Below are 15,061 nucleotides of genomic sequence, written 5' to 3'. Positions count from 1 at the left end.
AGAATCCTTAGCAACCTCTCATCACATCCTGAGCTTGGGAGCCTTCTCTGTGGTGTTTTCACAGACCCCTCAGCCATCAAGGGGTTAGCCCAGGAAGGTGGATTTAAATCTTAGCAGCCCAGGAAGGGAAAGAACAAAAAAACAAAACAAAAAACTAGGGCAGCTTTCCCTAGTGGCCTTCAACCTCTTATAAGGGCCCTGATGTCAGCTGGTGGCCATCAAAAGTCTGGGCACTACTGTCACGGAATGGCCATGTGCAGGGCACTGCAGCACTCAATCGAGACCCTCACAAAAAATCACAAAGAGACGTCTGAAGCTCCGTCTCCACCTGGGACTGAGGGAGCACTGGGGCAGCCAGCAGACCGCTCTGCACGGTGAACCTCTCTGGGTTCTCCCAACCCTCATGGCAATGACATCAAAGAATGCAGGCCAAGAATGGTCACATCGGGCCGGTTAAGGTAAGTGTCCCTAGAATGGGTTGCCCTGGAGGAAGGGATTGTATCATAACCCTCTGTATCCCGGGCATTACTTTAAGTGCAACGCTCAGGTCTAAAACTGCTATTCTATTTTCCCTGCTGTGTTCCTACTGGTGGAAAACCAAATTTTTTTTTTTTCTGTTTTTAAAGAAGATTCTATAGAGCCTTTGGGGAATGAGATAAGCCAAAAATAGATACTGTAGCTGGAGCCCCCACCCAGTCCCTGGGAACCTCAGGGCCCAGGAGGCAAGGGTAAGGGAAATGGATACCTCAGCCACTCCCCCCGCCCTGCCACACAGGTCACAAGGCCCGGTAGCAGAGGTTACCGTTCTCTCCTTGAAAGCTCCTTGGGCCCATCCAGGTCCAGTTGTGTGACCTTTTTGGTTGTCTGTGCCACCCGGTTAGGGTTCTCGATGTCGATGAGCCCTTCCACACCTTTGCGCTTTTGCTAAAGTAAGACAAGAAGCTGGCTGTTGGAGAAGTCTGGTCTGCAGAGCCCCTGGGGGCCACACCCACCATCTCCCAACAGCCCACCTGGGTGGGGACAAACTTCTGCTTCATCCCCCCCCCCCCACCGCTGCAATGCTTGGCCTGAGTCTCACAGTGGGACAGCACATAAGGGCATCCTCACCAGCCCGGGAGGTACAAGGACAGTGAGTGCACGTGATTGGAGCCCAACCTATGCCAAGTCCCAGCAACCGGGGGTTATTATCTCAGATTCACAGGTGACAGAACTGAGGCATAGGACTAAATAATTTGCCCAAGCCCAACTCACAAGTTCTCAACACGGAAGACTCACTGTATCCCCACTTCAGGCTCAGCCTCTGAAAGTTTCCCGGGGAAGCTCACGGCTGACTACAACCACCAGTGCTGGGACCCCAGGGCAGGCCGAGCTAAGGATGCTCTCGGATTCAATTCCAATCCCTGGCCCTCTCAGCCAACACGAGGAGCAGCCACGGGAACAGTCTACAGGTTTGAGGAACCTGCACCTCCCACCTTCCCTGGGGGATATTCAACAAGACCACCAGTCCCCAGTGTAGCAGGTTGGGCCCAAGTCTCAGGTGCTGCTGACCCCAGCTTTCTCTTTAAGTGACCAGAGAAACGGGATCCAAATACCAGCCAATCTTGACACAGAGCTCCAGACAGCAACATCCATGAACACGTCCACATGTATGTTCACATCATAAGTGAACATGCCTAAACAGAACTCAAGACTCACCCCTCGCCTACCCTGCTCCTTCGGGTCATCCTTGTGCCACAGCCTCATGGCCTCCTCCCCTCAGCCCCTGAACCCACCCTTCAGCAAGCCCAAAAACACAGCATGAACCTCCCCCCTTCTCCCCCACTGGCCCAGCCACCACCCCAACACCAGCCACAATTTCTTGTCTGGTAACCTGCTGTCATTTCCCTACTTCTATCCTCAACACCCTACAATTAAGTCTTTGCAGAGAAGCCATAACCACCTTTTAAAAGCAAATCTGGTCATCTCTCTCTCCCACTTCAAGGCCTCCACCAGCTGCTCACTACCCACTACAGTGAAATCCAAACCCCTCAACTGCCACGCAGGAGCTGCCCCAGCCAACCAGTTCCCCGGCATCCCTAGCCCCTCTACCCCTTACCCACCCAGGCACATCCCCACCAGCCTCCTGCTGTTCCCTGTCCCACCCCAGAACCCCTGCACTTGCTAATCTGACCACCCTCATGGTTCTACATGATGGTTTTTCACATAGTAGGCTCTAGTTTTTCACATTTAGGCTGCAGCCTATTTTTCAGATCTCAGTTTAAAAGTCACCCTCCTCACCACACACTACTTCAAGTACTCACAATCAATGCACCTTACTCCTAATACTTGCCACTACTTGAAATTACAGCATTTGTTTACTTTCTCATTGTCTATACCTCGCTATTAAAACATAACCCCTTAAGGGTGAAGACTCTGTCCACATTCCACATTGGAAATGGTGACCAACAGGCACTTGACAGATGTTTGCTGAACGAATGAGTCCAGGTCCCAGGCCTCTGCCAAACTCAGCACCTGGTAATCATCTTCCTCATCTTCACTCTCATCTGAGTCTAGGGATTTCTTCTCCTTTTTGGGGTCCCCCGCAGCCCCATCTCCACTTTCTTCTCCTTGTTCCTCTTCTTCCTGTTTCAGAAATGGACAACCTGCAAAATCAAAAATGCACAAACCCCCTAGACTGTGACCCCTGCTCCCACCACCTCCAGACTGTGGATCCAGAGGAATTAAGCCCCCACAAGGCTGGGACCAAGTATGACAAAGGTCCTACCCTGTAACCCCGGCCCCTGGTCAGAGGCAGCCTATACACTCGTCTCCATCGCCTGGGGAAGTCATTCCCACACTCCAGCCTGGGTGAGAAGTTCATCTCCCAGCGTCAGAAGGACCCAACTGTGGGGCTGGGAGCCGTAGTCCTGCTCAGCCCCCTTCCTTCTCCCCAGCTGCCACATGCAGCCACCAAATTGTACCACTTTCCTGGGCAAGTCCTCCGCTGTGTTCCACTTCCTTCCATCTTTCTTGCTTCACCACCAAAAAAATTCCTAACAAAACCAGTACTTCCTTCGCCCTAGCACTTTGCCCACATACTCTCCAAGGTCCTGCTTAACTGGCAGCTGCTCCATCCAGCCCTCCCCCTCTCCCCCACTCAGAGGTGGCCTCTCCCTTTTAGGGGCTCCCAGGCCCTCCATAGCTGTGTCACCCATCCAGCCTCACTGTGCTCTTTTCGGCCCTTCTCCAGGCGAGGATCTAGTGGTGTGGTCAGGGATGTGGACATGGACAAAGATGGAAATATTCCATTTCCTGACAGTAGGCTGGAAAAGGCACTGCAGGAACAGAGTGGAGAAACTACGAAGCTCGGACTAGAGGGGGCGGGGTGAAGAGCATCAGTGAGAACCACAGAGGAGGTGATGCTGAGCAGAGTTTGGAGGAACAAAGGGTACTCTGCCTGCTGGCGGTGGGGGAGGCAGGGCACCGTGTTATGCTGGGTGTGACATGGCTACAGCAGACAGATGGGGACTGCAGGGAGCTTGAGCTATGGATGGATGGGCAGGACCTGGCAGAAGGACAGCTCCCAGAGAGCAGGACACAGGACCAAGAACAGACACCCACTAAGGCGACCATTGCTAAAAGGACGAAGTTGTAACTGATTGATTCAATCACGATAGCTCTCCTCTTAACTGTCACTCATTGTTCTGGGACACCTGCCTGCTGTCCACCCCCACCCCAAACCTCAGGTGCTGGCTTTTGCCTAGGAAGTGGTGGTCCCTGCCTGGCCTCCCTGGATACCAAAGAGGCAGGGCACTGCCCTGAGCCACTGGAGTGGCCTGCACAGCCATGTACTCACCCTGGCCTTCTGCTTCTCAGCCTGGAGCTGTGCGTCGATCTCCTCAGGGCTTGTGTACTGCCGTGCCCGGCCTTTGTGGCCTCCCTTTCTCCCTGCACGAGGATTGACAGTTTAGGAAGGTGGGAGGGAATCAGCTTCCCTGATTGCCCTGAGCCCCAGAAGGCTGTGTCCTGCTTGAAGTGCTGTCATCAGAGGCTGCAGAGACCTCCTCTTCCCCTCACCAAGCACCATCCAAACCTACTCTCCTACCTACACATGTTCAAAGGGACCACCTGATGCGGCACCAAACTCCGTGCTAGACGCAGGTTCCTACAGATAAGACCTGAGAGGAGGATGTGGGTGAGGGCACACTGCCTGTAATAACTGCCTGAATCCCATGGCACCTTAGTATCCAAACACAGCGGACCAAAATGCAGTAAGAACATTTAATGCTACAGTGCTTTTTACTTGCAAAAGCTCTTGCACAGCCATGGGCTCATTTGTGCCTCACAGAACAAGCCCATTTATGGAGAATCATGGCTGATCCTGTTCTTTTTTTTTTAATTTTTTTAATGTTTTATTTATTTTTGATACAGAGAGAGACAGAGCCTGAGAGGGGGAGGGGCAGAGAGAGAAGGAGACACAGAACTGGAAGCAGGCTCCAGGTTCTGAGCTAGCTGTCAGCACAGAGCCCGACACGGGGCTCAAACCCACGAACGTGAGATTTGATCTGAGCGAAGGTTGGAGGCTTAACCGACTGAGCCATCCAGGCGCCCCTGGCTGATCCTGTTCTAAAGACAAGTCACTAACGACTGAAGCTGAATGGTGAAGAGCACGAACGCTGGAGTCTGATCCTCGGGCTCAAATCTCAGATCACTTATGAGCTTTGGGCGGGTACCTGACCTCTCAGTCTCAGCGTCTTCCTCTGTGTCCCTACCTCCTGGAATTGTCACGAGAAGGAATTTGTTAACACATGTAAAACATGGAACAATGCCTGACATCAGATTAAGCACCACAAAAACATATGCTCCGTTTGTAACTTTTCTAATAAAGTATTTTGGCAGGAGATAAAAAACAAAGCCACTGACCACATTAGTGATTCCCTGTAAAAGTCAGGGAACGCGGGGCACCTGGGTGGTTCAATCGGTTAAGCATACAACTCCTGGTTTCTGCCCAGCTCATGATCTCATGATTTGTGGCTTGAAGCCCAGCACTGGCCTCTGTGCTTACATGGCAGAGCCTGCCTGGGATTCTCTCTCCCTCTCTGACCCGCCCCTGATTATGCGCTCTATTTCAAAATAAATTAAAAAAAAATCAGGGAATGTAATGAAACACTGTACCTAAGTGGTACAATAAAAAGAAAAAAAAACATAAAACTGATTGGAAACTTTCTTCTGTGTGGAGTAAGAAACAAAGCTGGCAAAGTTAAAGTTGAAAATAAAGCTAACTCCCTTCTAGCAGTTAAAAATGCGATTAGCAATTAAAGTTCATCTAAGAGTATCAGTCTGACCACCTTGATCCAGGATAACAGATTGATCCCTGCTCTGCTAGTCATGGGGATGCTGGGGTGGTTGTGGCCTCAATGCAACCCCACCTCTTCTGGAAGCTTTGACCCAGCTGATTTCTAGTGAATCTCGCTGCGTGCAGAGAATCTGTAATTAGACAGCCAGAGCTTCTCTGGACTGGAAGGACAGTAGCAGAAATACCGACCTCCTCCTATTTCCTAGACAGCAGCTGCAACGCCATAATTGGCCTGCTACAGATCACACCACCCATTTCTAATGAGGACCTGGGTTCCCAGGGGGTGTCTCGGCCTATGCTCATGAAAGTCCTATTGTGAGAGATCAAGCTTGCCGTTAAAAAATACCCAACACCCTTTCCTGCCCTCTCAATTTTCCAGGCAGTAATAACACTTCAAAACTGGCTACTACAGGTTCTCATCCCGCACGCTTGGCGAGGGAAACAGAGACCTTAGCTCAGGGTCTACAATAACTTTTACCAGCATACCTTTGAAAATGCTCTACAGTTAACTAATAGAAAAAGAGTTCATCCTTTTTTCTTGGGTAATTTTCTACTTAAAAAACAAACCATTTCTTTTGCTTTGCAAGCAAATCAACACAAGCCAAACAGGTTACTCTTATCTGCTCATAAAGCTTTTCACAAGCCAAAGGCCAAGTCATTTAATCAAGAATTCGCATTTAGGATTTTGTAACCTCCAACCTTGGCTCAAAGTATCTATAAAGTAGGACCCTTAGAACCAGAATTCTGGAACCAGAAGGCACCCTCATTTTGCAGAACAGACAGCTGTGGAAAATGGAAGAGACCTGGTGCTTCCTACCACAAGATAAATCAGCAGAGAGGTAGATTTAAATGGATTCGACTCTGTAAACCCCAGTATCTCTGCAAGTAGAATCAGGAAGTCATTTAGGTTTGAAAGAGCTCCAAGTAGATTTCCTGTGGGCTAAAGCCTCTTAACCAGCACGACAGATGAGCTACCCCTATTAACCGAACATCTATCTGTTCTGGGCCAGAAGTTAGCCTAGCACTTTGAGTGCTCTAATATTTTATGACCTCTGTCTCCAGCTCTCCAAGCTCAGGGTTATTAGCCAGGTGTTCCAGATGACAAAAGACGGGCTGGAATTAAATAATTTGTTTCAGACCACAGGGTTGGGCAGTGACACAGCTATACTTGAAATCAAGACCTACAGACTCTCAGGGGAAAGAGAATGAAGGACTGTCCACGATGCACTGGGAAGCCATGGATCCTCTATCCTTTTGGCCAAGAAATTGATGAAACCGTATAAATAATGCTTAGCGGGCGCTTGACTGCCTGGAGCTGTGCTGCGCACGCCACGTGGATCACCCGGTTGAAGCCTCACATTACTACTATGAGGTAGGTACCAACATAAGCCCCGTTTGCAAATAAGAAAACAGAGCGGGAGATAAAGCCACTGGCTGCAAGGCACACATGGAGCCGCTGCCGAATAGGGACATTCAAAACCAGGTCGGCCAGCCTGGAGAGCATCAAGTTAGGTCTCATTAGGCAGGCCTAGCTCCCCCAGAGCTCGAGAGGCCCCACGTTTTACGCGCAAGGCAGACGGGCCCGGCACAGGCGCGGGACGCGGTGACTCAGTCCCCGACGAGCCTGGAAGAGGGAATAAACGCCAGGTCCCCCGGGCCAAGAGAAGCGCACCCTAGATAACGCCTTTGGCGTTGGCGACGAGCCGACCCTCTGGGTCTCCTCAGACCCCCGAAAGAGTGGCTCGTAGCCACTCCGGTCCTCAGTTTCTCCATCGGGACAACTGGGCGCCAAGGCCCAGGCCTGGCCCTCAGCTGCGCGGATGGCCTCCCTCTGCGCCGCTCTCCGAAACGCCGGCGGGCTGAATGAACAGCGGGAGCCAGACTCACGCAGCCCCTCGAGGCCCGCGGGCCACGCGCGCTTGCCCCTCACCTCCTTTAGGCATCGCGGATTCGGCGGCGGCGGCAGCTGCGGCGGCGCCTCGAACTGACACCGGAACCGGAAATATCTCGGGCTCGACTTCTTCCGCCCGGCCCAGTCTTCTGCGCGCCGCCGCCGCCGCCGCCTCGAGGACCGGGGGCTTCAGGGAGGCCGGCGCACGGAGGTTGTCCCGCGTGCCGCCTGAGTCCAGGCTCGCCCGCGCGCTACCCAGGCAACGGCGCCCCCAGTCCCTCCGTCCCCGGGGAGACGCTTGAGCCTGCCGGTGTTTCCCCGGGACGTGAGGGCAAAAGGCAACAGCGGGCTGGAATTTATATAGGCAGAGTTGCAGACACCTAAAATGACGCAATCTTAGCGCGATATGGGGCGGGGCTCCACGAGGACTCCTGGAGAGAGCTACTGAGAAGCGGAAGCCGTTGATAAAGTGGCGGCAGTCGGCGACGGTGATTAAGGTGAGCGTATTCCCTGTGTTGTCTAGTATCTTGGTAACGGCTAAGGCCAGGAATCGGAGGTCTGCACTGGCCCAGAGGCGGTGTGAGCGGCTGGCCTGGGATAGGTGCGGGCCTCTGGAGCCGCAGGTCAGTGAGTTCCTGAGAAGAGGCGGCGCCTAGTTCGTTCTGCCCAGGGAATGGGAGATTTGGGGGTTCTCTTGCTTCTAGGCTCCCCCTTCTCCCGCTGTTTTCTCTCTCGAAAACATTTTCTCTCTAAATACGGTTTGTTCTTGTAGGCCCGGTCCAGATGTCCTCTCTATGGGCCTTTGACTTACAGTCCCGACTGTAACGTTTTCCCTCCCTTGCTCCGAGAGTGTCTTTCCACTCCCTTCTTGCGAGGGCTACCACCTCTTATACCGCCCGATACCTCTTGATCCAGTTGTCTTCTGTTATCTACTGTGAGTTGTCCTCTGACCTCCAGATGGACCAGGGCTCTTGAATTTCCCTGGGTCATAGCAAATTGATGTCCCGTATCTTTGTTCTTCCAGCCGGTGAGCTCGGGCAGGGTGTAGATTCTGACCACCTCTAGCTTCAGAGCCGGGGAGACAGGTGCAAAGACCCCTGATTTGGGAGTCAGGAGCCCACCCTCCATCAGAATCATACTCTGCCAGTATTCAGCTGTGTGACTCTGACTTTACCCGTAGACGTTTCATTTCTCATCTGTAAGGTTGTTGTGGAGAATTAAGGATAGGAGGCTGGGGATGTGTGTGTGGGGTGGACGTTGTAAGCTGTGAGGCACCCCACAGAAGGGACGGATTGAGTTTCACGACAGGAGTCTGCTATGCCTCACAATAGGAGGTAATTAACCTGAATTCTCTGCCACCTAGAAATGCTATGTGGTTTGAAAAATGTTTGGACTGGCCAATTGTATGGACTTTTATAACTTGCCTTTAGGTAATACTGTGTTGGGTTTTGAAGATTCTTTGGGGGGTGCCTGGATGGCTCAGCTATTTGACTGTATGGCTCAGGTCACGATCCCAGGGTCACAGGACGGAGCCTGTGTTGGGCTCCATGCTCAGCATGTAGCCTGCTTAAGATTCTCCCTCTCTGCCCTGTTTCTATGCTCTCTCTCTTTAAAAACAAAACAAAACAACCTCTTTGGCAGTCAAGTTAATTCACTGCCCTCATTTTACAGATAAGACTGAAGACCAGAAAGGGAATGTGACCTCCCCCAAAGTCACAGTAATTGGTTGAGCTGGACAAGAACCTAAGTCTATATCTATAACTGAAGAGACCAGAGACCTTTGTGTTACACTCTTGGGAAGCAGACCCTGAGGTACTTTGGCTTTTACCATCTTTTTTCCCTTTTAAACACTCCCCTCCACTCTCCCAACCATAGTTCTTCCCACACCATGTTGTACCTTCTTTCTGTCTCCTTGCTAGAATGTCACCTTCTCAACGACAGAAATTGTGTCTTACTTTGTTTTATGTTCCCAGTATCCAGTACAGGGCCAGGCTCATAGGTGATGTTAATAACAGCAAAACGTCTACTAAACCCATTTAACATAGGCATGTTGCATATAACTACAATTAAATCTTCAAAATGGCCCTATAGGTAGACTATAGTGTCACTGTTGCAAAGATGAGGAAACAGGGAAGTGAATATGCACCAAAATAGTAGCTGGTGAAAGCCTTTGGGGATCTCAGGTTCAGACACCAATCCATTTAATTTTTCCCCCCAGATCTTTGCAAATTATCTTGTGGGAAACATGCCTAAAGTCAAAAGAAGCCGGAAAGCTCCCCCAGATGGTTGGGAGTTGATCGAGCCAACACTGGATGAATTAGATCAAAAGATGAGAGAAGGTGAGTGGGGGGAGTTTCTGACTGGGTGAGGTGTGTTAAGGGTCACAGGCTTAGATGCCCCCCAGAGGCCAGGGATGAATGCAAGTATCAGTGAAAAGAGACAGGCAGCGCCACTGTGGCTTCCTGACAATGACCTGTTTTGTTTGCTTATTAACTCAGGAATGTTCTAAGTCCTGGAAAGTAGGATGGCACTAATGAAAAGGACCTCAAAGACATTTTGGGACCAATTAGATATGAAAGCTTTAGAAAATAAAGATCAAACAGTGGACCTATAATTAGTTACTATTTTGGTGAGATACATATTTAGAATTTTAGAAAATATGTTTACTTGGAAAATCCTGTCCTTTTTCCTTTTTACATTTTCTGAAACAGTTTTATTATTTTTCTTAATAAAAATATTGGGTCTCTGACAGTTTTCATCGTCACTTTGTTTCTGCATTATACACTAGTTTTTTACAATGTACGTTCCCAAAAAATGAGGATCCTGAACTTTGTGAATCATGTATGATTTTAGAAAATCTGAAGCCATGAGCCTTATATGATCACAGTGTAACCGCTTACTGAATTGCTTTTTAAAGTGGTCCTTTCTTTAAAGCATTTTGGTAACTACCTAGCCCTTATTATTATGAGGTCATACTTCCAGCAATAATTATCAAATCATTGTTAAGTCACTCTGCCTCTTTTTCCCAAAACTCATTGTATCAGGTAACCTCTATTAAATACCTAGAACTTCCAGCAATCAAGGTCGTTTTTGGCTGAGAGATTTTTCCCCAAACCGATCTCTATTAAAAATAAAGGAACCTGAAGAGTGCTATAATAAAAAGATTTTGTGAGTCCTTGAAAATTATTTAATCTATAGGTCTTCAGCATTTCTTTACTTTCACATTTTCGGATAAACTCACAGGCTTAAGACCTGTTTCATGTTGGTCTTCCTTCCATTATGAAGAAAACAGTAGATGGTGGATGTCGCCAGCCTTGGCTTCAGTGTTGGGAACAACAGGAAACTCTGAGGACGGGGCAGACTGGACAGGGGCAGGAGCCGCTATTCACCCAAAGCCCATTTTACCATGTGGGATCCAGGCTCAGTTTGGCCAAATTTTCTGGAAAAAAAAATTTTCCCCAAGAGAAGCCAGAAATCCAGCTGTTTTATGTGAACTGTTCTCTTTTTTTATTCTTTTTCGTACAAATTTATTTTGAGAGAGAATGAGAATGAGCAGGGGAGAATTCCAAGCAGGCTCTGCATGACAGCACAGAGCCTGATGCAGGGCTCCATCGCACTAACCTTGAGAACATGACCTGATCCGAGACCAAGAGTCAGACCAGACGCTTGATGGACTGAACCACCCAGGTGCCCTATGTGAACTCTTCTCATTTAAAATCCAAACTCAAAAAAACAAGAATCCAACTCTTGAATCCAGCTCAGGTCATGATCCCAGAGTTGTGGGACTGAGCCCCGTGTCAGGTTCCGTGCTGTATGGAGCCTGCTTGTTTCTCCCCCCTTCCCTCTCCCTCTCCCCTTCTCTCTCCTTCTCCCTCTCTCTCCTTCTCTCCTTCTCTCCTTCTCCCTCTCTCTCCTTCTCTCCTTCTCTCCTTCTCCCTCTCCCTCTCCTTTTGCCCCTCTCCCGTGCTCACGCTTTCTAAAATTAAAAAGCAACAACAAAAAACGCACAGTATTTGTGAAAGGAGCCAAACACAACCTGCCTTCAGGCTGGCTGAGCTGCCGGTTTCTCGGTCGTAGCCTCCAGCACAACTTTTGCCTGTGGTGCCTGCGGCCACACTCCTAGACATAAAGGGCCCTGTGTGGCTTTTTGCACAGGGGAGCCCAAAGCCAGTGGCATTACCAGGCCTGTCCTGATCTGAGGGCCACTTATAGGACCACTCCCACTTTCTGAGGCAGAAGGAAAGTTCCCGTTTTCTCTTGTAGTTTGTCCCCAGTGTTTGCTAGTTGCCACGCCTGCCTAGCTCTTTATTAGGTCATACTCCAGTTATTGTACAGCTGCTATGGCCCTGTAAGTCCCCAAAGAGTCTGATTCTAGCAACTGAGGGGCAGAGATGGGGGAAACTATGTGTGGCAGGGGAGTTTTGTGGGTAACTCAGAAATAAAGGCACTATGTTTGTGGACTGTAACCAGAACTTGTAAATAATCGCTTTTATATGGACTTTAAACTATATGAAAGTCAAGCATAAACGCTTGCATAATGAACGTAGCTAGATTTTTAAAGAATAACATTTTAAAAGAATTGTTGTCGAGGTTTTGAAGTTAATGGGCAGTTGAAGTTTTAGGCATTAGCAAAGTGGCAGAAAGCTAAACCTAGTTTGTGCCATGATGCCCCTACCCCTGGCCTTTCTTCTTGCCCTCATACCCTCCTAGGGGCAGGACCCCACATCAGCCACCAGAAACTGCCTTCCACTTTGTGTCAACATCCAGGAATGTGCACGTGGTTTGGGGAAAACAGGTCCAAACAGGACTTTAAAAGTGGGAGGGCTGCTGTGATCAGAAGACTGTAAAATGACCCAAGCACAGGGAGGGGAGCTCGTGCCCCTTCCCTCAGTGGCTTGTCCAGGTACGCGGCTTTCCACACTTTATCCGAGTGACCACGTCTTCTCCAGCCGTGACTCAAAACTAGACTCTATACCAGCTGCCTATGGAGTGGCCCCATTTGGACATCTCAAACTTAAACATGTCCAGAACTGAACCATTCACCCACCCCAGAGCTACTTCGGTCCTGAGGCCACAAACCATGGAGCCGTCCTGGACTCCTCTCATTCTTTCTTCCTGTCCAAGCATTCAAGACATCAGATTCCTAAGAAGGGTAACAGGATGGAGAGGGAAGGTTGTTACGGATATAGAAGAAGAGGCACATCAACAAAGCACCACATCTGGATGTTGTTTGGACCTTAATGCAGACACACACATTGTCAGCAGGTGTTTTTGAGGCAATGAGTGAAAACTGAACTGAGTGTGGATGCTAATAAGTCTTTAACATGTTAGAGATACATATATGTTTATGAATGTGACACTTGATGGTTTGAGATCACTTTAAAGTATTCCAATCTCCCACTCCCACAAGTGGGGAGAACCAGATAAAATAAAAGTAGCTCAATGTTAGAAATGTTTGAAGCTGTGTGATAGGTACTTGGGAGTCCAATAGGCTGTTTTTGTGTATATTTTTAAATTCTCCAAGTGCAATGTTAGAAGATTCATGAGTCTAAATTTTGATTCCTTTTAAATCCCACCACGTGGTCCAGCCTATTCTCACCTGGATTACTTCAGTAGCTTCCTACTTCTCTCCCTACTGTCTTCTTCACAGAGCAGCCAGGGTGAGGGCTTTAAGTTCTAAGTCAGATGACCGTCTGCTAGGACCCTCCAGTGGTTCACCTCCCCATCAGAGCAAAATTAAAATCTTGGGGTGCCTGCGTGGCTCAGTCAGTTAAGTGTCCTACTTCGGCTCAGGTCATGATCTCGCAGTTCATGGGTTCCAGCCCCATGTCAGGCTCTGTACTGACAGCTAGCTCAGAGCCTGGAGCCTGCTTCGGATTCTGTGTCTCCCTCTCTCTCTGACCCTCCCCCTCTCATGCTCTGTCTCTCTCTGTATCAAAAATAAATAAAACATTAAAAAAAAAAGTTGGCCGCTTAACCAACTGAGCCACCCAGGTGCCCCACTGCTCCCCCCCTTTTAAAATGAGATCTAATTGACATAAAACATTGATGTGTGTATGGTGTGTATGATTTGACACATGTATATGAAATGATTAGCTCTATAATTTAACATCCAGGCCTTACAAACATACCGTACAATATTATATTTTATAGGCCCCATGCTGTGCCTTACATCTGCAGGACCAGGCTTCTAATTGGAAGCTTGTACCTGTGACCCCCTTCACCAGTTTCGCCCAGTCTCCAACCCACCCCTTGTTTCTTAAGGTCTCTGATCAGATGTCCCTCTTGTGCCTTCTTTGATCAGCTGTATAAAGTGGCAGTCCCCTCCACTTGCCATCCCCTTCTGTGTTCTCTCTGGCCTCTACCACTCACCGCCAGGTGCTGGCCTGCACCCCTCTTCAGAACGGGGCCCCAGACTTGCTCGGTCTGCCCCACTGCCGCGTCTCCAGCACTAGATCAGGGCCTCACTTGTAGCAGGCACACGGTGCACACTGCTTAGGCCTCAACCCCTGCCTTCTGCTTGGATCACAGAATCCTGTTCATGGAGCTGAATTCTACATCCTAAGTCATAGAATGTCTGAGGTACATTTTTCTTGACCACTCCCCCCCTTTCTCCATTCTCTAAAAACTGAGTCAACGTGGTAAAGATCAACTTGCAACTGCTAAGAGAAAGAATTGGCACTTTAATCATGTTTAAATCACGTGGCTCATTTTTTATCTTTTAAAAAAATAATAGCTCTATTGAGACAGAAGACATACGCTGTAAAATTTGCCCTTTTGAAGTGTTCAGTTAAGGGTGTTCAGTACATTCCGAGTCAAGCAACCACTGCCTCCAAAAGAAACCCCACACCCTTTCGTAGTGATCCCACCCCCACCCCCGTCACAGTCTCTCTAACTCTCCTGAGGCAACCACTCACCTATTTTCTGTCTCTGCAGACAGTCATCCAGTAGGTGGGCTTTGGGGACGAGTTTTTTCACTTGGCTTCATGTTTTAGGTTTCATCCATATTGTAGCAAGGCCATACTAGATTTCTTCTTACTGCTGGATAATATTCTGTCCTGTGGGTGGGCTACATTTTGTGTATCCGTTCATCAGCTGGTGGAGGCTGGGTTGTTTCCACTTTTTGGCTGTTGTGAGTAATGCTGCCTGAACATTCATAGAGGAGTATTGTGTGCATGTGTTTTCAGTTCTCTTGGGTATATACCCAGCAGAAGAAACCTCTAGGGCACATGGTAACTGTTTCACTCCCAGGGCAAGTGCCAGACTTTTCCAGAGAGGCTAGGCTGCACCGTGTTACATTTCCATCAGCACCCTGTGATCCAGTTTTCCCACATCCTCAACACCTGTTACTGTCTTTTTCATGATAGTAAACCTAGAGGGTATGAGTAAGATTTGTTCTTTATCCCTAGTTATTTAAAAAACAAAACAGTGTCCTGTGATTGAACGCTGCCTGCCACAACAAAACAAATACACCCCTTTTTCTCCCCAGCTGAAACAGAACCTCATGAGGGAAAAAGGAAAGTGGAATCTCTGTGGCCCATCTTCAGGATCCACCACCAGAAAACCCGCTATATTTTTGATCTCTTTTATAAGCGAAAAGCCATAAGCAGAGGTAATTGGCTAAATTCTCTTGGCATGAACAACTTGAGTAGCTTTCAGATTTAATGGTTCTTATTCTTACATCCTCAGTACATGTCATTTTTATCATTAAAAAAGGGAGGGGCCGATGTTAGCTAAATAGTCTTTATTATTTTCTAATTTAATTTCTATTTTTTAATGTTTTTTAAATTTATTTTTGAGAGAGAGAGAGAGAGAGAGAGAGAGAGAGAGAGCGC

General features: G+C 48.7%; 2 protein-coding genes across 3 annotated transcripts in view; one reads left to right on the top strand and one right to left on the bottom strand.

The window, feature by feature from the left end:
• Positions 1-9,116, bottom strand: part of PDAP1 (PDGFA associated protein 1) — an 11,423-nt gene extending 2,307 nt beyond the window's left edge. The window contains exons 1-5 of the mRNA XM_029945744.1: positions 9,097-9,116; positions 7,266-7,861; positions 3,836-3,927; positions 2,512-2,622; positions 803-924 (exon numbers count right to left, since the gene is read on the bottom strand). Coding sequence (XP_029801604.1) covers positions 803-924; positions 2,512-2,622; positions 3,836-3,927; positions 7,266-7,861; positions 9,097-9,116 — 941 coding nt within the window. The remainder of the gene's footprint in view (positions 1-802; positions 925-2,511; positions 2,623-3,835; positions 3,928-7,265; positions 7,862-9,096) is intronic.
• Positions 7,483-15,061, top strand: part of BUD31 (BUD31 homolog) — a 9,777-nt gene continuing 2,198 nt past the window's right edge. Inside the window, exons 1-4 of one of the 2 annotated variants that reach the window (XM_029946738.1) lie at positions 7,484-7,723; positions 8,898-9,038; positions 9,445-9,565; positions 14,716-14,838. In XM_029946738.1, coding sequence (XP_029802598.1) covers positions 9,472-9,565; positions 14,716-14,838 — 217 coding nt within the window. In that variant the 5' untranslated portion in view covers positions 7,484-7,723; positions 8,898-9,038; positions 9,445-9,471. Of the gene's footprint in view, positions 7,724-8,897; positions 9,039-9,444; positions 9,566-14,715; positions 14,839-15,061 lie in introns of both variants that reach the window. The other variant, XM_029946739.1, reaches the window with a different exon arrangement.

This window comes from Suricata suricatta, chromosome 8, assembly GCF_006229205.1.
Source record: "Suricata suricatta isolate VVHF042 chromosome 8, meerkat_22Aug2017_6uvM2_HiC, whole genome shotgun sequence".
NCBI lineage: Eukaryota > Metazoa > Chordata > Mammalia > Carnivora > Herpestidae > Suricata > Suricata suricatta.
This window is presented reverse-complemented; position numbering and strand designations above follow the sequence as displayed.